The following is a 24,933-nucleotide window of genomic DNA, read 5'->3' as shown; positions in this document are numbered from 1 at the left end:
ACAGTGTTCTATCGAACACATGTTCGATCGGATATCAGGGTGTTCGCCATGTTCGAATCGAATCGAACACCGCGTGGTAAAGTGCGCCAAAATTCGATTCCCCTCCCACCTTCCCTGGCGCCTTTTTTGCACCAATAACAGCGCAGGGGAGGTGGGACAGGAACTACGACACCGGGGGCATTGAAAAAAATTGGAAAAAGTCATTGGCTGCCGAAATCAGGTGACCTCCATTTTAGACGAATAGTGGATTTCAAATCCGGGTCATATGAGAATGTGAACTTTGTGACTATGAGACAGGGATAGCTGTACAGGCAGGGATAGCTAGGGATAACCTTTATTTAGGGGGAAATGTTATTAAAAATAACTTTTTGGGGCTCTATCGGGTGTGTAATTGTGATTTTTGTGAGATAAACTTTTTCCCATAGGGATGCATTGGCCAGCGCTGATTGGCCAGAGTACGGAACTCGACCAATCAGCGCTGGCTCTGCTGGAGGAGGCGGAGTCTAAGATCGCTCCACACCAGTCTCCATTCAGGTCCGACCTTAGACTCCGCCTCCTCCAGCAGAGCCAGCGCTGATTGGCCGAATTCCGTACTCTGGCCAATCAGCACTGGCTAATGCATTGTATTGGCGTGATGAAGCAGTGCTGAATGTGTGTGCTTAGCACACACATTCAGCTCTACTTCATCGGGCTAATAGAATGCATTGGCCAATCAGCGCTGGCCAATGCATTCTATTAGCTTGATGAAGCAGAGTGTGCACAAGGGTTCAAGCGCACCCTCGGCTCTGATGTAGCAGAGCCGAGGCTGCACAAGGGTTCAAGTGCACCCTCGGCTCTGATGTAGCAGAGCCGAGGCTGCACAAGGGTTCAAGCGCACCCTTCAATCAGTGCTGGCTCTGCCGGAGGAGGCGGAGTCTAAGGTCGGACCTGAATGGAGACTGGTGTGGAGCGATCTTAGACTCCGCCTCCTCCAGCAGAGCCAGCGCTGATTGGTCGAGTTCCGTACTCTGGCCAATCAGCACTGGCCAATGCATTTCTATGGGGGAAAAGTTAGCTTGCGAAAATCGCAAACTGACAGGGATTTCCATGAAATAAAGTGACTTTTATGCCCCCAGACATGCTTCCCCTGCTGTCCCAGTGTCATTCCAGGGTGTTGGTATCATTTCCTGGGGTGTCATAGTGGACTTGGTGACCCTCCAGACACGAATTTGGGTTTCCCCCTTAACGAGTTTATGTTCCCCATAGACTATAATGGGGTTCGAAACCCATTCGAACACTCGAACAGTGAGCGGCTGTTCGAATCGAATTTCGAACCTCGAACATTTTAGTGTTCGCTCATCTCTACAAATTACATTTGTAAAAGAAAAACTGGTAACTAATTTGTACTTTATTCCAGAAAAACATTTATCTGATCATCAAAAATGACTCCTATCTACGGGATAGGTGACAAGTGTGTGAATGTTGGGGTCCATGAATGTTGGGGTCCGTACATGTTGTCACTCCATTCAAACATTATGGCAGCGAACATGCTCCTTCTAAACAGGGGTAAACACGACCCTGTTCTCATTATCAGTGGGAATCCCAGCAGTCACACTATTGATTATGTAACAATCATCCTTAATGTTTGATTTAGTAGCTTATAACAAAGTTGTATAATATCCAAGATGGTGGTGCTGTATCTTTCAATTCCTTTGTGAGCCTAAGCCACAGTAGGAAAAACTGTGAAAAAGACTGCTGCGGAAACACATTGCGTGATTTTCTGCAGTGTTTTTCACGGAAAGTCTGCAGAGTTTTCCTTTCCATTGCAGATATTTTTCCACGTTTCCTCTGCAGATTTTTTTCTGCAATGTGTGGATGGGATTAGGTAGAATCCCATCAACTTTGCAGGTACTGTAATACGCAGTGTTTTTTGCTGCAGCATTTCTGCCACAGCCAAAACGCTGCATATTCACAACATGGGTGTGTTTGTGCACACATCCATAGTACATAGCCACTGACAGACTTCAATTTCAGATACACACAAATTTATATGTATGTATGTATGTATGTATGTATGTGAACTGATATATAGTGTTTAACGCTATTTCCTACAAAATACTTTAGCACAGAAAGTGTCTAAACTCCAGACTGCAGTGTTAGTGAGATTTTTGACAGTATAAACAGTAGGTACAACAAAACAGTCTCCAAAAAAAAAAAAAAAAAAAAAAGGTTGTTATATCTTCAAATCCATAATAATTTGGTATTATTATGAAAAAATTTTAGAACAAAGGAAAATTTGCAATATCCATTTCTGTAGTATTTGTCTGAAACAGCATAGCCTACTCTTTCAATACTTTTCTTAGATATCTCTTCTATCCAAACATATACATTTGAGTGGGGTTTCATTCATTTATATGCAGCAGCCCTGTTGGCATACAACTTTATATTTAATTGATAAAGCCATTTCATTTCCCAATTATTCTGAAAACAAACTGAAAAACTGTTCATTTACTGTGCATATTATTTGATCTGCATTTATATTAGATAACTAGTAATCACAATAAATAATTTCTCATGGTAAAGGCAAAGTCTATACTGTGATACTTCCTAGTGGCCTGTTCAGTAAGCTGGGGGGAGGCGGCTTTGACTGTTTGATGACAATTGACGAATGACCAAACAACTTTCTTATGTCTTTTTATTTATAAGTTATTCACATTTGTGTTAGAAACAAAACTCAAGACAAATAAAGAAAAGTGATATTATACAGAATGTACATCAAGTGAAAGCATTAATGCTCAAAACTTACCAATTCAGATTTGAACTGCTCTACTTCTTTTCTATGATTTTCATTTGTTTTAACAAATTCATCTAATAACAAGATTGAAACAAATAGGATAGTTCAACAAATCTGTAGTAAAGCAACCCAAGTCAATAATGAATTATACGATATAGGTAAATCACAAACAGTTAAGTATGTATGAAATGCATGCAGTGAATTGTAATATATAGTGATGTGCAAGAGTTTTAGGCAGGTGTTGGAAAAAATGCTGCAAAGTAAGAATGCTAACAAAAGTAGACATAGTAATAGATTACTGTTTGTAAAATAACAAAAATTAAGTGAACAGAAAAGCCAAATCTATACCAATATTTGGTGTGAGCAACCTTTGGAAGAAATGTCCGGAAAGTGATGATATGGCCCCCATAGAGCCCTAATCACCTCCACCAATTCAAGTTCTTGGCATCTGTTAATAATTATTGCTCCTCTAATTCCAGCACAGTTGGAATTTACTCTTTAGCCCCACCATTCCCTAGCAACAAGTGCAGGTAGTTTTGCTGCTTGGTTTGCTATTTAAGCTATGTAATATAAGAAGGGCAGTGTCAGTCAGAGGTAGCCAGTGTCAGATCTTAGAATCACAGTACTTGCCTGCTTCTGTCTGGCACTGCCCTCCTGATAGTACAGAGCCTAAATATCTTATAAGACACCAAACAGCATTGATTGCTCAGGAATGGTGAAGGTAGAGAAAGAAATTCCAACTGTGCTAGAATCAGTGGAGCAGCAGCTATTAAATTATGTAAAGAGCTGGACTTGTTGCACCTTGTGGTGCAAGGTTCTTTTTAACACTCTAATGCAAACAAGATATAGGTTGTATGGAGAATAGCCAATTCTTTTGCACAATGTTGTATTTGCTTATTTCCTGGCTTTTTTTTATACTTCCCTCATGCACAGCTGGAAATCTAAAATCAACATATTCATAAATAAAGTACTCATATTAAAATGTATGTTTTATTAATTGTTAAGGAACACTGGTACGGAGAAAGTTAGGCAGTGTAAAGACAGAGAGGTGTCTTCCATGAGGTGGCCATGGTCTCAGGCAGTGCTTCATGGAATAAACTGGGGGGAAGAAACATTTTTTTTAATCAGCGGCTAATTATTATTATTTATTTATATAGCACCATTAATTCCATGGTGCTGTACATTTAAATTATTGTATTATTGCAATAGACAGCGAACAATAATTTTTACTCACCTGTGAATGCTCCTGTAGAGGCCAACCTCCGCTCCCACCTCCTGGCAGCGCTACATTTAGGGCTAGTTCACACGGAGCAAGTTGGCATGGATTTTGACGTGGAATCCGGCCCCAAAATCCGCTGCTCCCATTGACTTCAATGGGAGCCACTTGCTTCATTTTTCTGCTAGCTAGTAGTGGAAAAAAGAAGCAAGCTGCCCTATCTTGCCGTGGATTCCGCGGCTGATTCAGCCGCGGCGTCCGCAGCGCAAGGCTCCGGCTCATTCATTTGGGCCTAATGCATCGCGGAATGCCGTGATGGGATGCCAGTGCACTGCACCAGCATCCCATCACTGCATGCGTGACGGAATGTGTACAGGCGGAACCCCGTGTGAACTAGCCCTAAGGTTACAATGCTGAAGAATGCCAGCACGCTACTGGTAAAAAAAAATATGGGGTACTAAACTGTGGGTGAGGGGGATAGGTGAATCATATACTGTGTGTGGCCCATGAAAAGGGGTCATGTACTGTGTGGGTGGTATAAAAGGGGGTCATGAACTGTGGGGAGTTCATAAAAAGGAGGCCATATCAGGGGCATAACTAGGAATGGCAGGGCCCCGTGGTGAACCTTTGACATGGGGCCCCCCCTCCAAAGACCCCAACTGACCGCCCCTTTTGCCCCGCATTCCTGCAGACACTATTATGCCCCATAGTGGCCCCTGTACACAGTATTTTACCCTATAGTGGCTCCTTTATACCGTATTATACACTATAGTGGCCCCTGCACACAGTATTATGCCCCATAGTGGCCCAAGTACACAGTAGTATGTCCCATAGTGGCCTCTACACACAGTATAATGTCCCATAGTGGCCTCTCTACACAGTATAATGTGCCATAGTGGCCCCTGTACACAGTATTATACCCTATAGTGGCTCCTATATACAGTATTATACCCTATAGTGGCCCCTGTAGCACAGTATTATTTACTGTAATAACCCCTTCATCCCCAGGCAGCAGGCAGTACTGTGTGCTGACAGCTTGCCCTGCACACATGGGTTAAACTCACCAGTCTGCACTCACTCAGCTGCTCACTATTTTTTGGCATATTAACTAGTGAGGGGACCCGGGCCCCCTAAGGTGTGGGGCCCCGTGATAGCTGCTACCACTGCTACCGCGGTAGTTACGCTACTGGGCAGTATGCTGTGTGGGAGGGTAAAAAAGTGGATCGTATACTATGTAGGGGCCATAAAAAGGGGGTCATATACTTTGTGGAGGCAAAAGAGGGGATTATATATTGTGGGGGGCATAAAAAGGGAGTCATATACTGTGGAGGCCATAAAAAGCGGGGTCATATACTGAGGGGGGAAAAAGGGGGTCATATACCACGTGGTGGGCCAGAAAAAGGGGGTTATATAGCTTGTAAGGGGCTTGAAATAGTGGGTCATGTTCCATGTTGGAAGCCAAAAAAGGGGGTCATATACTGTGGATGGGTCAGAACATAGGGGTTCTATACTGTGTGGATGGCATAAGAAAGGATTCATATACTGTGGAGGGCCATAAAAAGCGGGGTCATATACTGTATAGGGCAAAAATGGGGGGTCATATACTGTGTGGTGGAGCAGAAAAAAGGGGGTTATATACTGTGTGGGTAGCCAAAGGAGGTCATACACTGTGTGGAGGGCAAAAAAGGGGGTCATATTATATGTGTAATACCAGAAAAGGGGATCATATAAAGTGTGGTCAGCCAAAAAAAAAAAGACGTTAGTGTTTTTGAAATCACAGCATTTACGCTGTGGATGTTGTTCTGCAATGTGAGGAAGGGATTCACCAGAATCCCATTTACTCTACAGGTAATGTAAAACGCTGCGTTTTTGCAATGTGGGGCCCCAGCCTGAATGTTAACTAAACTTCAACCTTTATTGCAACTTATAATTTATTGGACTAATTTTTATTCATACCAACAGCACTAGATTTGTTCAATACTTCCAGTCTTAATGCTTCCAACTGAGCCTCTCTTTCTTTTAATCTGAAAGAAAAAAATAAATGCACATGAACCTATGTTAAAAATGTCTTAAAGGAATCCTATCTTTTAAACACAATTTTTTCTCCCTAACATGTCGGAATAGCCTTAAGAAAGGCTATTCTTCTCCTATCTTGCCTTTTCTTCTCCACTCCGCCATTTGCCTACAATCCCGGTTTTTCTTGGTATGCAAATGAGCTCTCTTGCAGCACTGGGGGCGGGCCCCAGCACTCAAACAGCACTGGGGGCATCCCCAATGCTTCCAGAGAGCTCTCCAGTGCTGCCTCCATCTTCTTCTGCAACGAGGTCTTCACCACGTCTTCTTCCCAGCGACGTCTTTCTACTTCTAGGCCTTGGGCCTAGGGCAAGCCGACTGCGCATGCCTATGGCCACAAGAAAAATGGCCGCTTCCAGAATATTGTAAGCGGCCTTTTTCTCGTGGCTGGTGGGCATGCGCAGTCGGCTTGAGGCCTGAGGCCTAGAAGTAGAAAGATGTCACTGGAAGAAGACGCGGTGAAGATCTTGTTGCAGAAGAAGATGGAGGCAGCGCTGGAGAGTTCTCTGGCAGCATTGAGGACGACCCTAGTGCTGCTTGAGCGCTGGGGCCCGTCCTCGGATTGCAGGCGAATGGCGGCACGGAGAAGACATCTAAAGTTTTGAGACAAATAGCCTTTTTTAAGGCTATTCCGACATGTTAGGGAGAAAAAATTGTGTTGAAAAGATAGGATCCCTTTAAATATTGAGACACTTTATAAACTAGTATCTGCAATCTTATTTACCTCATTTATGCTATTTCCAAATAAACGTCTTAGATTTTTTTGACTCAAATCACTCATCCATTTTAAAGTGTAAAATGTTTGCTAATGTGTCGGGGGGAGTTTTGGGTATTTGAACTTTACTACATGCAGCAGTTCATGTTGCGGGAACGCAACATTTTTTATTGCAAATTTTGCTGAGGTTTTCTTGAGCCAAAGCCAGCAGTAGATTAAGCAGAAGGGAGCAGTATAAAAACTTTCCAGGGCTCCACTGGCCGGAAACACCGCGATATGCCTGCAGCGGAAACGCCACGGGAAAAACCGCGACGTTATACAGTAACTGCAACATGGATTTGATTCACGCGAACCCTATGCCCACTTTGCATTTAATATTGCAACACAGTTTTGGAAATCGCAACACGTCAATTATATCTGCTGAAACGCCACCGGCTTTCCCATAGATATAATGGCATCAGATAGTCCACGGAGGAAAGCTGAACTTTCTGTTCAAAGTGCTGTGGGAAGAATTGTGAAAAAATCTCCTAGCGGAAAAAAAAGCTAGCAAAATACATAGAACTCTATTGGGAGACGTTTTTTGGAGGCGGATTTTGACGCAGATTCAGTGTCAAAATCTGTGCCAAAAAACTCTGTGTGAACTGACCCTTACATTTCCAGCATAGTGGATGAAATTTGAAGAAACCTCATCAATACATTGCTAAAAAAAAACTCCAAAGGAAAGCAGTTTCACATTGCAGAAAAATACCCTTAGCAGAAATGCTGGGATTTCCAAAACCGTTGTCTTTTTGGAAATCCCAGCATATAATTTACTGGTATTTCTATGGAAACGCTGGCGGTTTCCCTATATATATATAATTGAAGCAGAAATTCCACAAAAGAAAACACAGCAGACTTTCTGTGAAAAGTGCTGAGGGAAAAAAAGGGATGTATTTTTGCCACGGTTTTTCTCACAGCACATTTTGGCCGCGACTTGCTTTAGATTATGGAAGCTTTCACATATGGTAGTTGTTTGGGTTTTTTTTAAGAAAAACTGAAGGTTTTCTTGCACTTTTTGATTTACTTTTTTCAGTTGAACTGAGGGTAAGTTCACATGGAGATTTGTGGTCAGGATTTTGAGGCCGTATCCGCTTCGAAATCCTGACCAAAAAGACGGCTCCCATTGAAATCAATGGGAGCCACTCAGGAAAAAAGAGGCGAGATGCTCATTCTTCAGGCCGTTTCGCCTCGCGATTCGGCCTGAAGACACATCCTCCTCCCAACTAGGCCCATTCATTGGGCCTAATCCGGAGTGGAGTATGCGTCTGGATGTCACTGCAGTGCACCGGCTTTCAGACACGGCTACCCGGCCAACCCCATCTGAACTTACCCTAAGGAATGGATTGAAAAACTGGAAAATATAAAGGAAGGACTTTTCCTTCCTGCTTGCTCCACCCTTCATTGTTTTATACTTTTCCCTCCTGCCGTCTTTTATGCAATTAGATGTTACTTTCATCAAACGCACTACAAAGTGTTCTTTGGGGTGAGGAAGCATTGCGCTTAAAGAGAACCCTTTACCATCTTCTCGTACTACCACTTTTTGCATCCCTTAATAGGTGCTTCTCCACTGGTTCTGGCATAGTTTAATTTTTTTCTCTTACCTCCACCCCACATAGTACTTTGTAATATATCTTATTAAAGAAATCAGTTTAATTTTCCACGTATTAAGCTGCTATACTTCTCCCTAAGTCTTTATTAATCTGTTTGTTTGCAAAGAATCAGTAGCCTAGATCACAAACAGAACTCTATGGAGAGAGGAGAGTGATGAGAAGGTTACTAATTAGAGATGAGCGAACAGTAAAATGTTCGAGGTTCGATATTCGTTTCGAGTAGCCCCTCAATATTCGACTACTCAAATCGAATATCGAACCCTATTATAGTCTATGGGGGAAAATGTTCGTTTCAGGGGTAGGCAACGTTCGATCAAATTATACTTACCAAGTCCACGAGTGAGGGTCGGGCTGGATCCTCTGAGAACTCTTCTCCGTGCAGCGTCCCCGCGGCATCTTCCGGCTCTGAATTCACTCTGCCAGGCATCGGGCCTGGGCAGAGCCAACTGCGCATGCTCACACTACAAGCGGACATGCGCTGTCAGCTCTGCCCAGGCCCGATGCCTGGCAGAGTGAATGAAAAGCCGGAAGACGCCGCGGGGAAACTGCACGGAGAAGACTTCTATAGGTAGGAGAAGAACCAGCATTGATTGGCCGACTGTATAGCATCCGGCCAATCAATGCTGGTTTTGCATCGAACTTTTACATTCGAACAGCGAGTGGTACTCGATCGAGTACAAGTATTTAGAATACCATAGTATTCGATCGAATACTTACTCGATCGAGTACTACTCGCTCATCTCTATTACTAATGAATTGCCTCATGCTTTACCCCGGTAGCTTAGCAGAGTCTAGCAGCTACACATATTAGCTTATTTGCATGTTTGTTTTTTTTACAGCAGCCTCTTTGACCCCCTCCCCTCTAAAGTAATTAGTAACTCAGCTTGATAAATGGGGAAGGAAACATATTTTGTAAATAAGGTGGACTCCATTGTAGTCTAACCATTTTAAGCAGATTGGGCTTCCATTTTTTGTGTCCCCGAGTGGACCCGAAGAACAGAAACCTGAGCGCAGATGTGAACTTAGCAAAAATAACATCTTACCTTGTTTGTTCAGTAAAGAGAGTTTCTTCCAAACTATCAACTTTTGATTGGAGTACTGACAGCTGTAACGCATCATGTGATCTTGTTTCTTCAAGTTCTATTACAATCAATTGTTTTTCTTTGGTTGCATCAGATAACAGTGTTTGGGCTGTCAACAATTCATTTTCTTTGCTTTTCAGTGTATTCTAAATACAAACATCCAATATAAGCTCACAATTTTGTTTTCTAAAGAATTGTTATGAATCTTTAAAATCAAAGGAATTATCCACTTTTAAAAAATTGGTGGCCTACCTATTAACGGTCCGTTCACATCTACTTTTGTATTCCATTCGGAGAGAGTCCGCATGGAGACCCCCTGAATGGAATACAAATGCAATTGCAAGAGCTGTGCTGTGCTGTGCTGTAAAAGCACACAGAACCCATGATTCGTACGGGCAGTGTGCGGCAAGCACACTGACCCCATTATAGTCTATGGGGTCCATGTGCTTTTACAGCACAGCGCTTGCAATTGCGTTTGCATTCTGTTCAGGGGTTCTCTATACGGACTCTTTCTGGATGGAATACTAAAGCAGATGTGAACAGGGCATAAGATAGGAAATTAATTTTTAATTTTGGGGAGACCAATCAAATCATGTAGCAGTCGTGGGAGGCTGCTTGTAGCAGGTACTTTGTGAATCTATTCTGGGTATTACATTGTCCCATTCACTTAAAAAGGTTAATGCCACAATACTCAGAACAGCTACTATGAAAAATACAGTGGCCTGCTTAGAGACAGTACTGGCACTCAATATACCTCCTGAAGGTACATTTGAAACTGTTAGACAACTCTGTTAACCCCTTAAGGTACTGCAGAGTCCCATCTTTTTTTAATCCCTTCCCGCAAAGGGCATTTTTCGATTTTCGTTTTTTTAGTCCCCCCTTCCAAACCACATAACTTTTTTATTTCTCCGCTCTCAGAGCCATATGAGATCTTAACGTTTGTGGGACAAATTGTTCTTCATAATGCTACCTTTAATTATTCTGTATAATGTACTGGGAAGCTGGAAAAAAAAATCAGAATGGGGTGAATCTGAAGAAAAAGTGCATTTGTGCGACTTTCCAATGGCATCATTTTTAAAGTGTTCACTGTGCAGCCAAAATGACATGTCCCCTATATTCTATGTCTCGGTACTATTCCAGGGATACCAAAATTATATGGTTTTATTTACATTATAACCCCTTAACAAAAATCCAAAACTGGCAAAAAAATTTTTTCTAAAAGTCGCCATATTCTGACACCCATAACTTTTTTAAACTTCTGTGTATGGGGATGTATAGGGTGTCTTTTTTTGCAGGAAAATGTATACATTTTAGTTATACCATTTGGGGGAATTGCTATTGTTTGATCACTTTTTATTCAAATTTTTATCAGAGATTTTTTTTTCTGCCACGGCGTTTACTGTACGGGAAAAATATTTTTATAGATTTGTAGACTGGGCATTTTCGGACACAGGGATACCTAATTTGTAGGTGTTTCACAGTATTTAAGTACTTTTATATGTGTTCTAGGGAAAGGGGGGTGAACTAGGGGGTCTGATCACTAATGCAATGCATTACAATGCTAATGTATTGCAATGCTTTGCAAAAAATCAGCAATTCTATTGCAGACTACATAGAGTCACAAGGCTCCCTGCTGTTATGTCAACGGGATCCCGGACCCAGAGCTTGCTTTTGGAAAATGGCGGCGCCCACACGCCATCGGGAAAATGGCTCCTTGGTCAGCTTTGACCGAGGTGTCAGAGGGGTGAATGCCCGCGGGCATTAGCGCTGAGTGTCTACTGTATAAAACAACAGGCACCCGGCAGCTATGGCGGCCATCCAACTCCCGAGCGGCTGCCATGTTTAAAAATCCAGCATCCGCCATACTAGTATCGTGAAGGGGTTAAATGTGACATGTGCCACTTTATGTGGTAATAACTTTGGAATGGTTTAACTTTCCAAAGTAATTTTGAATTTTTTTCCTGACACATTTTAGTTCATGTTAGTGGTAAACTGAAGGAAACAGATCTCCTTAAGATATATTACAAAGTTTCTTAATCTCAAATCTCACTATTCATATATGAAAAGTTGTTTATAACTGGAGGTACAGTTTTTAACCCCCTTAGCGACCCAGGACGTAATACTATGCCCTGAGTCACATGGCGATGTATGGAAAGAGCTCAGCAGCTGAGCTCTCTCCATACACGGCGGATGCCGAATGTATAATACAACTAGGACCTGCCGTTAACAGCAGTAGTCGGTGTCCACAATGAGCATAGCTGTTAACCCTTTAGATGCCGCAGTCAAACAGGACCACGGCGTCTAAATTGCGCAGGCGGCACCAGCGGCTGCATTTTTCACTGAACGCGGCCCTACTGAACATCACCGGAGGGCAGCGATCAGTTGCTATGTCAGCCAGAAGCCTATTGAAGGCTCCCAGACTTGCCATAACATTAGCGCTATTGCACGCTGCTAGAGGCAGCGTGTAATAGAACTTCTATCATTTTGCTATTCACTACAATACAGTAGTATTGCAGTGAATAGTTTGAGCGATCAGTCCCCCTAGGTTTCAAGGTCCCTAGGGTATCTGATCATAAATGTAAAAGAAAAAAGAAAAAAGTTTTTAAAAGTATAAAAAAATACAAAAGTTCAAATCACCCCCCTTTCCCTAGATCAGATATAAAAGTAAATAAATAAAAGTAAACAAACACTTTAGGTATCCCCGTGCTCCAAAATGCCTGAACTATTAAAATATTTATCCCATACTGTGAACGGCATAGCAGCGAAAAAAATCAAAATAGCCAAATAGTCTTTTTTTCAACACTTTGGCTCCTATAAAAAATTGAATAAAAATTGATCAAACTATCAGATCTTTCGCCAAATGATATGATTAAAAACGTAATCTTATCCCGCATAAAAAGACGCTTCACCCAGCTCCATACATGTAAATATGAAAAAGTTACAGATGTCACAATATGGCGACACAAAAACTTTTTTGTATTTTGCTAATACCATATAAATTTGGTACCACCGTGTTCGTACTGAAACGCAGAATACAGAACGCTGTAAAAATTAAACCCATATGAAATTGGCGCAAATGCATTTTTTCTCCAATTGCACCTCATTCTCATTTTTTTCCCAGCTTCCCAGTACATTGCACAGCATATTAAATGGTGCCATTACACGATATGATCTGTCCCGCAAACAATAAGCCATCATCTGACTCTGTGAACTGAAAAATTAAAAAGTTATGGCTCTTGAAATGTGAGGAAGGAAAAACAAAAATGTGAAACCAAAAAATGGCCGGGTCCTTAAAGGGGCTCTATAATTGGGAAAAGTCATTTTTAACTAATCACATTCTTGCATAGGCTTTAGAAAGTCTATTCCACACCTATCTTTAGTATGTAAATTGTCTCAGTGGTTTCTAGTTTAAGTTTTATTCTTATGCTAATTAGACTGGTGCACAATGCATCATGCACTCCTCTTTGCTATTGTTTCCTACGGCACAGGCTGCTGCTGCTGATGACTCAGCTTCCAGTTTGCACACACATAGGAGAGTAGTGGATAGGGACGAGTGCTGCTGGGAACTTCCTGTGCTGGCTGGAAGCTCATTAGCATATGAATAAAAACGGACTTATTTAGAAACCATTGAGGCGATTTAGATACTAAAGGTAGGTGTGGAATAGCCTTTCTAAAGCCTATGCAAGGATGTGATTAGTTAAAAATGACTTTTCCCAATGATAGAGCCTCTTTAAGGGGTTAAAGTCCCATCAAGCTGAAACAGAAACAAATGGTATTAAGCACTCTGACACCACCCATCACCAGCAGTTAGGGACTTGTATTGGATAGGTTTTGCATAGAAAATAGCAGTGGCAATCATTTTTTGTCTTTGCAATCTTACCCGTAAAGGAAAATGGACACTAAGATGATGCATAATATGTATCAGGACAGGGTAGGCCAATTCTCAGACAACCCCTTTGAACCATATTGAGATTGTTTTTTCTTCTAGACGTAATTTATTATGCTTACTTTCAGTCAATAAAAATCCATGAGCCAGTCCATGGTCATGTGATCACACACAGATCAAAGCTCATTACTTGGCAGATTACTAGCTGTAACTATAACGAGCTGTGCACCTGTGTGTTCCTCACATGACTATGGACTGATTTTTATCCACTGGGAGTAAGCAGAATGAATGACAGCAAGCAGAGATCTAGAAAAGATCTAGAAAACTGTGAGGAATTGATACAGAAAGTATATAGAAAGTATATTGGAAAATTTGACAACTTTTTTATTATATAAGCAATAACATTTGTCTCTCAAAGTAGACAACCCCTTTAAGTGTTGACACATCCGTATTTGAAACTTAGGAAACTTTTACCTTAGTGTTCTGTAAGGCTAAGTTAGAAGCTTCTAGCTTGGTGATTATTTCATCTGCTTTTTTCTTATGTTTCTCCAACTCCCTTTGATTGTTTTCTGATAAAATAATCACAAAAACAACTACATTTTGTACCATTCATAATTTCAATATGTACACATTTTGCAGAGCTCTCCCCAGACTTTCCACGGTACTCCAGTGCCCCAATCGCTATCCAATCCAGTGGTACCAATTCCATCTGAAGTACCCGCCGCAATTAGTGACCTAAGAAGAGGAGCTGGGATATCACTTACATACATGCTAAGGCGCTGTTTGATGTCACCGTCATCCAGTCGCGGCGCTCCAATCCGGATTAGGCCCAAATGAATGGGCCTAGTCGGGAGTTTCTTCAGGCGGATTTGAGAATGTTGTTTCTTTTCTCCAGGAGCCGGAAAAAACTGACTGGCTCCCATTGATTTCAATGGGAGCCATTTTTTGGTCAGGATTTTGAGGCGAATTCGGCCTCACTATCCTGACCAAAATACCCCAAGTGAACTCAGCCTTAGGGTCCATTCACACGGAGTAAATGCGCGCTCATTTTGGCAAAATACACCTGTAAAGAATGCACGTGTAAAAATAAGACTCCCATTGACTTCAATGGCATTTTTTACATGTGTAAAGAAAAAACATGTAAAAGAACACGTCATGTTTTTTGGCGCGTTTTTGTATTTTGCTAAAATGAGCGCGTTTACTCTGTGTGAAAGGACCCTTAGGAATCCCTTGGACCCTACAACTGATTTTAGCTAGTATTAACCAGCTGTGACACTGAAGGTACAATAGCTTCAGCAAACCTAGTCCAGGTGTGGGACAAGATCTACTCCTTAACTGTGATCATAAAGGTGGGTCTGTCTCAAACTACTGTCTTTGAATCTAAACTTAAATATGCCACTTTATGAGCCATTTTTATAATATACAGAGATGACTTCTGATCATTCTAATCATTAGGCTTTGTAAACAATCAGGTCACAAAACTACAGCAGCTTACCATATTTTAGCTCACCATAGTTAAGAATAAATATGATTAGTAAACAGACATTTCTACCTGAAATTTGATTTAACTCTTGAATTTTATTTGTGGATTCATTTAGCCGAAGCTTCAGATTCAATATTTTGTTCTCATTGTCTTCCCTGTCCTGGGTCAGTTCCAGTATCTAATAGAATGAAAGCATTATTACAAATAATCAAATAATAATCATGTCTGTCAACATTTATTTAATATTCACGGACACCCTTTCTTTACGGTGGCACATACAAAAGGGATTGTTTCACTTTTACAGATTAAAACCAAACAGTGTAAACTTTTTTTTCTAATTTGTTTTTACCTTCTTATTGTAGTTTATCAGTGCATTACTATGGTAGCAGCCATCTTGCATGAGCTGTAGTTAGATATGTTTTATATCAAGCTAAGGTTTGCTGCATCATGGCATCTAGCATGTTAAAAGTTATACCTACCCGATGGATCAATGACATGTATCAGCCACTGGTTAGGTTTAGCAAATACAGCAGGAGCCATCACAGTGCATAGAACAAATGCACACTGCAAACCGCACTATAAGGGGGCATTCACACAATGTAACACAGCGCTGATTCTGGCACGATAACACGCATAAGAATCAGCACTGAAAAACAGAATCTCATTGAGTTGAATGCGATCCGTTTAACGTGCGTAACACATTGAAATCAACCCATTGATTTCAACGTGTTACGCACGTTAAATGGAACCCATTGAACTCAATGGTATTCTGTTTTGCACCGCTAATTCTTACCCCAGTTATCATGCCTGAATCAGCGCTGTGTTACATCGTGTGAATTCCCCCTAAAAGTCTCACACTGCAGGGGGAAAAATAGACAAGCCTTTTGTTCTCCACAACATTACATGCTGGCTTCAGACACAAAGACCCTCATAGAGATGATGTACACATTCGAAAAGTATAAATAATGAATGTGAACTGATTTACAATAAATTTTGCTATTTCATTAATGGAATAATAATGGAAAAATGAGGGTCTACACAGTATTCTTGCTACATGTGGGTAAACAACATTAATGAAGCACTAGACCAAGAAAGCCTCTGAGAAGGAAAGATGCTATACCAGGACTAGGTTGCCACACCAAAGCCACCTTTGTCACACAATTTATACATACTAGACTAAGGCAGTGCAAATGTTTCCATTTGTTTAGTGTGTAGTAAAAGTGTATGTCGCCAGATCACAGAATTTCAATTGAATCCTGCAGATAAATAAGTTTGGGTCACCTGAATCAAATTGATGCCTGTTGCCAAAATATCACAATTTTTCAAATGAGGTTTCTAGAGCAAAAAGGATACAACACCCTCATTTCTCCAAAGAGCTTATTTGCATAACTTCATAATAAGGGCTTACTCAAACTACAAAAAAGGAATAGGAATTTGATGCGGACATCCACCTTAGGCTAAGTTCACATGGGAAATTTTTTGGTCAGAATTTTGACACGGAATCCGCATCAAAATCCTGCTCAAAAAAAGGCTCCCATTCACTTCAATGGGAACCGGTTATTTTGAAGAAAGGGCATGTCGCTTCTTTTTTCCGCAAGAGGGAAAAAAACGCAAGCGGGAAAAAGAAGAAACATTGCCTCTCTTCAAGGCGGATTCCACGGCTGATTTAGCCACGGATGGCCGCCTCGCAACACCTCCCTCACGACTAGGCCCATTCATTTGTGCCTAATTCGGAGTACAATGCCGTGACAGAATGCCGATGCAGTGCTGGAGGCTAATTAGCATATCAATAAAAGCAGACTAATTCAAAAACAGCTGGGAGGATTTACAAACAAACGGTATGTGTGGAATAGCCTTTCTAAAGGCTATGCAAATATATGCTTAGTTAAAAATGAGTTTTTCCAATGATATAATCCCTTTAAGGGGTGACTGTTACTGATAAGGGGAACTATTACAGAGAAGGGGGAATATTACTGATACAAGGTGCTATTTATAAGCAAGGACTATCATTTAAAAGGGCACTATTACTGATAAGGGATTAATAATATTTCTAACATAGGACTATTATTTATAAGGCTCGGGGCTATAACTGATGAGTAGGTGCAAAAATCTATTAGGTGGTACAAAGGTGGTCAATTGAATTGTGTGTGGGAAAATGGGGGTTGTTACTGTTTTGGGGACAGAAAGGAGGCGTTATTAAAGGAGTTGTCACTGGAAGATGAAGACATTATTTGTGTCAGCATTTGAGGCCCCACTTTTAATTTTTTTTTTTTTTTTTTTTTTGTGTAGATTGTGAGCCCCACATAGAGATCACAATGTATATTTTTCCCCTATCAGTATGTCTTTGGAATATGGGATGGAAATCCATGCAAGGACAGGTAGAACATACAAACTCCTTGCAGATGTTTTTTTTTTTTTTTTTTTTTGCCCTTAGTGGGATTTGAACACCAGAACTGCAGGGCTGCAATGCTAACCAAGGCCCCACTTTTAATTTTGCTCTGGGCCACATTTTGTCTAAAACTGTCCCTGCATACACAGCAGCTGGAAATAAGTTCCATGAATTTTTTTAAAGATCCAATAAATGACATTTCAGCTTAGTAACTTGTAAAGTAAATAACCATACCTGCTTTTTGCATCTAGCCAATTCAAGATTTTGCTCCTTTTGTGTCTCTTGTCTGTTTTCATTGTCTTGCCTTACTTGAAGATAAAGAAAAAAATATATATTTAAATCAAAGTCAACATAATTAGTGAAGTTCTATACGGAGGCTTTTTCTCTGCTGGTTTCAGTATAAAAACGACAGACACCTGAAAGACACTTGGAGAACCCCATTATGGTCTGAGAGGTCTGCCTGTGTCCATGGTTAATCACTGTTTTGGTAGTCAGACTCTCTGTCGTTCAGGTCTGGCCCAGCGCAAAAGTGAACATAGTCTCACTTACTCTTGCTCTCACCTTCCAGTCTAAACATCCCAGGTATACAATTTAGTATTATTTATCTAGTTTTTGAGCTGCTAGGTATGCGCTGCTCATAAACAGGACTACTCATTCACACACATTGCTCAACAGTAGTCACAGGGTTAAAGGGGTATTCCCATGAACATAATCATATCTATACTTCTAGATAATTAAAAGTTAAACATTTTTCCAAATATATAGTGACATAGTAGATGAGGTTGGATAAAGACATCAGTCCATCAAGTCCAACCTATAACCCTACAATCCCTACAGAGTTGATCCAGGGGAAGGCAAAAAAAACCCCATGAGGCTCATGCCAATTGCTCTATTTCAGGGGGAAAAATTCCTTCCCGACTCCAAATCTGTCAGTCAGTATAAAACCCCTGGATCAACGTGTCCTTAACATCTAGAGTCATAACCTGTTATATTTTTCTCTTCAAGAAAGGCTTAAAAAAATTCTGCAGAGTTTTAAAGATTTTCTCTAACAATCTTAGGGTGCATTCACACTGAGTAAATGTCCATGTATTTTTGTAAAAATACACGTGTAAAAATAAGACTCCCATTGACTTCAATGATATTTTTTACACGTGTAAAAATACGCCTGTAAAAATACGCCTGTAAAATGTCATTGAAGAAAATGGGAGTCTTATTCTTACACGTGTATTTTTACACGTGGATTTTGGAAAAATACACGTGCGTTTACTCAATGTGAATGCACCTTAGTGGTGACAATCTGTTGTCTTGATTAGTTGCCAATGGATACGACCACGAATGTAGAAACTTTCAATGGTCTGAGACTTGTCAGGAACTCAGCTATGATTTTTTTTTTTATTGTGGCCGGGTTATCAGGCAGAGAGACTACATGTATCAGAAGATATCCCGGCCACAATAAGGAAATCATGGCTGATTTTTTGATGTTAGAAGGGTCCTGCATTCATGGTTGTATCCACTGGCAACCGATCAAGACCATAACTTGTGACCACAAGATATTTAGAGAAAATCTTTAAAATTATGCAAAATGTTTAATTACTTATATTTGCAAAAATGTTTAACCGTTAATTATCTACAAATTTAAAAATTGGTATGTACATGGGAATACCCCTTTAAATGGGTATTCCCATGTACATAGTTATTTTTAAATTTGTAGATAATTTTAAAATTAACAAATAATTTGTACAAATAATATTGGCACATGCACATGCACGTACAAATGCACTTTTTCTTCAAATCCACCCCATTCTAAATTTTTCTCAGCTTCTCGGTACATTGTACAGAAAAATAAAGGTAGCATCATGAAGAGAAATTTATCCCGCAAACATTAAAACCTCATATGGCTCTGAGAGCGGAAAAATAAAAAGGTTATGGGGTTTGGAGGGGGAAGGAGAGTTTAAAAAATCGAAAAATGCCTGAGGCGGGAAAGAGTTACAGTTTTTAGTCATAACTCTAAGGGTATATGCGCATCCTGGTGATTAGCAAAGTAGGAATGGGAGATAGACCTCATGCATATCGTCTTTAACCCAAGTTTGTCAGGTTTGGTACCATTGCTCCAGCTGATGCTTGGTTCACATCTGCACTTGCCACTCCGTACGGGAATTGCAATCCTTCTCCGCATGAAAAATGCAAACGGAAACCGTATGGAAACCATGCGAACCCCATTATAGTCTATAGGGTCCGCAGGTTTCCTTAGGTAACTGCTTTTTTATGCTGATCCCTAAATGGAACCCCAAAGAAAAAGCCATGTGCAGATGTAAACCAAACCTCACACATTAAATATCCTTCTCTGGAAAACTTAACACAGTATATATGTAGTATAACAGAGTAACCCTTGAAACTCGGTCCATGTATGTGTCAGATTTCCTAGCCTAAAGGGCATAGTTATCTAAGATGCTATGAGTCTGTTTCTACACCAGAAACCAATGCTGAGTGAAGGTGAATGAGAAGAGAACAGTGTACTTCCAGCAGGCCTGGGGGTGTCAGACAGGTCTGCAGCCTGAGCCCAACGTTCTTCAAAATATACATTAATGAACTAGTTGCTGCACTGGAGGCCTCACCAACACCAGGCCTCACCCTGAACAAGGTGAAGTTCTTGCTGTACGCCGATGACCTCCTGCTTCTGTCTCCCACCAAGAGAGGCCTCCAAGACAGCCTGGCGGTACTGGAAAAATTCAGCACCACATGGTCACTACCCATCAACCACAAGTCATGGTATTCCAGAAGAAGGGCCACAACAAAGCATCCATTCCCAACCTCACATTAAACGGCTCCACACTGGAGAAAACCAGCAGCTACCTGGGGCTGGAGCTTAACCAATCAGGGAGCTTCAAACCAACAATAGAAACCCTGGAAGGAAAAGCCAGCAGAACCTTTTACGCCATCAGAAGGCAACTGAGGGTCTGGCTGAAGATATTCAAAGCAGTCATCACCCCGATTCTCCTCTACGGGAGTGAGGTTTGGGGCCCAGCCACCTACCCAGACCAATCAAAGTGGGATTCCAACCCTTCCACCTGGAGTTCTGTAAATACCTCCTCCATCTCCATCTCAGCACCTCCAACATAGCATGCCGGGAAGAACTAGGCAAACTCCCCCTATGGCTCAATGCAGAAGAGGGCACTATCATTCCAGGTGCACATTCATGGCAGCAGCCCGGCTCCTACCACCACCAAGCCTGGCTAAGCCACAGAGCCCTGAGCAAACCCGACAACCCCCCACCCAGCGACAGCCACCTGCCAAACCAAAATTCCCAACAAGACCTGAACAAGGCCAAAATAAAGGTGGCCATAGAAAGTGGCAAAGAATGGAGACACTAAATAAATAACTTCAAGAAACTCACTGTGTACCAGTCTCTGCAAAGAGACTAGACCATGGCCACCTACCTGGAGAAATACAAAATTTTATAAACTTTTGTACTTTAGCTCTGTTCAGTGCCAGAAATAGTCAAAGTACAGCACTTGACTATCTTCGCTACTCATATTGAAATGAAGGCCACAAATTCTGCATTCACCGCTACATTCTGAACAGGAAAAAAAGACCTCTTTTCTCCACATGAGTTGAAATTCCTGTACTCAGAATCAATCAATCAATCAATCAATCAGAATCATCAATTTTTGTGGTATAACCCCTTTAATAAAATAGGAAACAAACTAATCAGAAAAAAATTAGCAAAATAAAAACATAAAAATACATACTTTGGTTGTACAATTCTTGTCTTGAGTTCTCTGCTTGTAAGCGAAGTTCTTCAAAGGCCATTATCATCCGCTGTAAAAGATAATTCTCATTTAGACCCGGTTCACATCTGTGATCGGGTTTCTGTTCGGTGAGTCCGGTTGGGGACCCTCCAAATGGAAACCTATTTGCATAAAAAAGTGATTACCTAAGGAAACCTGCTGACCCCATAGACTATAATGGGGTCTGTGTGTTCACTCAGTTTCCGCACGAAAAATAAGGAGAGAAAAGTGCTGCTTGCATATTTCATGTGGCTTGTGGAACGGAATGGCCTAAACGTAGATGTGAACCGGGCCTCATAAAGCAATCATGTTTATTCTACAATATTTATTTTTATAATAATGGTAATAATTCTACTATTTATATCTAAATTTTGCAGCAAAACACTGGAAGTTATTGTACATAGCACATAAACATATAAGAAGACTTTGACATAGATGTAATAATGCACTAGTGCAGTGTGAATTACATTTATCATGTGTCAATTAGATTGGCCTAAAAAAACACACAAAAGAAACCAAACATCTTACTAATAATGTGAAAGTTTGTGTGTTTGGATGTTTGTTCCTTAATCACGCCTACATTGCTGCATGTAGTGTCCTGAAATTTCACACACACATAGAATGATGCCCGGAATAGATGATAGGCTACTTACCATCTCCGTGAGTGGCCAGGCGTCACGACCTCAAGCACCGAAGTTTAGTCGGGAGTAAGTTTGACGACCTAAGATGATGTCATCAAGGCCCTTGAAGCGCTCGCTGATTGGTGCGCGCTATGCTGTGGGAGGATGCAGCCGACACAGCGCTGAGTGAAGAAGATGGTGCCTCATGTGCGGGATCTCCGTCGCGACTCTGCCATGTTGCATGAACTTGGCGGCGCTCGGAAACTCCAGCGTCTGGGGACAGTCTGTGCCCCGAACAAGATGCTGGACACTCCCGGCTCAGGTCCCAGGCGGACACGCGGCCTCCATCTGTGGGACACCACACATGGAGCGGAAGAGCCGGCTCTGTGTGAGTATACTGGGGAAGTGCAGGGTATGGGGCCGGGCGCTCCACCGTGGGGGCGCAGGAGCGCCGTTTGGATCGCCAGGGGGGTGTGCGGGAGAGGGGTTTGGGGGCCCAGGGAGGTTCCCAGACCCGCGGGGCTGGGGGGCCATAGGGGTGAGTTTTTAGGGGGGAGGGGGGCACGTGTGGTGGCTTTGGGGAGAGGGATTAGGGGGACAGTGCAGTGCCCAGGACTTTGGGGCAGGGGGGCAGCGGAGGAGGGGTTTGGGGGCCCACCCAGGGTCAGGGGTGGGGCCACGCAAGACCACTTTCGGTGGGGGGTACTAAAGTGCCGCGTGGAATGGGTCCTGCGGGGGAGGAGATCACAGTGTGCCGTGCGAGAGCGGTCGGCGCAAAAGAGGGGTTTGGGAGTCAGTGGGGGTCCACGGTCGCTGCCGCATCGTCCCCAACAATGATCCACGGACGAAGTCGTGGGTAAATGCTAGTAGAACATACATACAAAGTTGTAACACAGTCATGTTCACATATCAAATCACTTTATAAAACCATGTCATATAGTTATTTCATTATATATTTTCATATATGTATATGACATACAATCTAAAGTAGTCAGTGTATAGCTTGTATAACTGTGTAAATTTGGTGTGCCATCAAAATCACTTAACAAATAGCCATTAAAGGGGTTGTCCCATCTCAAGGATATGATCTATACTGGTAGTTTGTGTAAATTAAAGACTTTTCCTAAATATATTGCTTTAGAAATGCTGCTTTATTTGCCTGCTATGTGAACGTATTCCTCCCATTGTTTACACTGCGTTACCATAACCACAGACCTGTGAGATAGGACAAGTGATGTCACTTACTGCTCTGCCGTCAGGATAATCAGTTCAGCTAATTGCAGTTTGCTGAAAAAGCCAAATCTGTTATCTCTACATGTAAACTCACAGATAACACTGAGTCTTTCTGTACAAGCATAGTGAGTATTATCTGATCTGCATAAGAATTGTGAAACTTCAGTGTCCCATTCAGCAAGGGGGGGGATACAGGAAGTGAGAGGAAAAGACAATAGGCAAAATGCTGAAACAGTGATATGGGAAACTCCTTTAATGTCTAAACCCCTGGAAACAAAAAGTGGGTACACCCCTAATTGAAAATGGACAAATTGTGTCCCAAGTGCCAATATTTTGTGTGGCCACCATTATTTTCCAGCACTGCTTTAACTCTCTTGTGCATGGAGATCACTAGAGCATTGCAGGTTTTCATTCTTCCATGTCGACTTCACAGAGCTGGTGGATGTTAGGGATCTTGCACTCCTTCACCTTCCATTTGAGGATCCTTCACAGATGCTCAATAGGGTTTAGGTCTGGTGACTTGCTTGGCCAGTCCAGCAACTTTACCCACAGTTTCTTTAGCAAGACAGTGGTCGTCTTAGAGACGTGTTTGTGTTTGTTAGCACATTGGAATACTGCCCTGCGGCCCAGTTTCCAAAGGGAGGGGATTATGCTCTGCTTTGGTATGTCACCGTACATGTTGGCATTCATGGTTCCCTTAATGAACTGTAGCTCCCCACAGCCGGAAGCCCCAGACCACCACCATACTTAACTGTAGGCAAGATACAATTGTCTTTGTACTATGCACCTGGTTGCTGCCATACATGATTGACACCATCTGAACCAAATAGGTTTATTTTGGTCTCAACAGTCCACAGGACAGTAATCCATATTATTAGTCTGTTTGCCTTCAATAAACTGTTTGTGGGCTTTCTTGTGCATCATCTTTAGAAGAAGCTTCCTTCTGGTATGAGCATTGATAGGCTGATCCCTCACCTGTTAAACCTCTGCAGCAATGCTAGCAGCACTCATATGTCTATTTTGCAAATACAACCTCTGGCTGTGATGCTGAGCATGGGCACTCAACTTCTTTGGTCGACTATGGCGAGGCTTGTCCAGAGTGGAACCTGTCTACTTAAACCACTGTAAGGTCTTGGCCATTGTGCTGCAGCTCAGTTTCAGGGTGTTGGCAATCTTCTTATAGCCTTCATATAGTCATCATTATGTAGAGCAACAATTCCCTATTTCAAATCCTTTGAGAGCTCTTTGCCATGAAGTGCCATGCCAAATTTCTAGTGATCAGTATGACAGGGTGGGAGAGCAATGACACCATATTTAAGACAACTGCTCCCACACTTGAGACCTTGTAACATTAATGAGTCACATGACATTGGGGAGGGAAATTGGCTTATTGGGCACAATTTGTCCATTTTCACTTAAGGGTGTACTCACTTTTGTTGCGAGCGGTTTAGACATTAATGTCTGTGTGTGTTATAATATTATTATACCACATTATAATAGTATAATGTATTATAATAGTATAATAATATTCATAACAATAAAGAAATATAAATTCATTTACATTCACAGCATTCTCTTCAACTTGCCTCAATATTGTTGTTAAGATCGCTATAAAACTGTCTTGTGTCATCTATTTCATTTTCATCTAAAATGTAAACAAAATATTAGAATTTTATTTGGATGTTCTATATGTTGAAATTAATTTTCATAAACTGCTTTTTATTAGAGATGAGCGAACAGTAAAATGTTCGAGGTTCGATATTTGTTTTGAGTAGCCCCTCAATATTCGACTACTCGAATCGAATATCGAACCCTATTATAGTCTATGGGGGGAAAATGCTCGTTTCAGGGGTAGGCAACATTCGATCAAATTATACTTACCAAGTCCACGAGTGAGGGTCGGGCTGGATCCTCCGAGAATTCTTCAGTCTTCTCCGTGCAGCGTCCCCGTGGCATCTTCCGTCTCTTCATTCACTCTGCCAGGCATCGGCCCTGGGCAGAGCCGACTGCGCATGCCCGCACTACA

General features: G+C 41.7%; 2 protein-coding genes across 2 annotated transcripts in view; both read right to left on the bottom strand.

Moving 5' to 3' along the window:
* Positions 1 to 24,933, bottom strand: part of LOC142194808 (serine/threonine-protein kinase 38) — a 432,602-nt gene that overhangs the window by 169,346 nt on the left and 238,323 nt on the right. The window lies entirely within an intron of this gene.
* Positions 1 to 24,933, bottom strand: part of SYCP1 (synaptonemal complex protein 1) — a 102,836-nt gene that overhangs the window by 58,528 nt on the left and 19,375 nt on the right. Inside the window, exons 7-14 of the mRNA XM_075264160.1 lie at positions 24,494 to 24,552; positions 21,016 to 21,085; positions 17,501 to 17,574; positions 14,947 to 15,055; positions 13,869 to 13,963; positions 9,470 to 9,654; positions 5,946 to 6,013; positions 2,786 to 2,847 (exon numbers count right to left, since the gene is read on the bottom strand). Coding sequence (XP_075120261.1) covers positions 2,786 to 2,847; positions 5,946 to 6,013; positions 9,470 to 9,654; positions 13,869 to 13,963; positions 14,947 to 15,055; positions 17,501 to 17,574; positions 21,016 to 21,085; positions 24,494 to 24,552 — 722 coding nt within the window. The remainder of the gene's footprint in view (positions 1 to 2,785; positions 2,848 to 5,945; positions 6,014 to 9,469; positions 9,655 to 13,868; positions 13,964 to 14,946; positions 15,056 to 17,500; positions 17,575 to 21,015; positions 21,086 to 24,493; positions 24,553 to 24,933) is intronic.

The sequence above is a fragment of the Leptodactylus fuscus genome, chromosome 2 (genome assembly GCF_031893055.1).
Source record: "Leptodactylus fuscus isolate aLepFus1 chromosome 2, aLepFus1.hap2, whole genome shotgun sequence".
Taxonomy (NCBI): domain Eukaryota; kingdom Metazoa; phylum Chordata; class Amphibia; order Anura; family Leptodactylidae; genus Leptodactylus; species Leptodactylus fuscus.
Note: the sequence above shows the minus strand (reverse complement) of the source record. Positions and strands in the feature narration are given on the sequence as shown.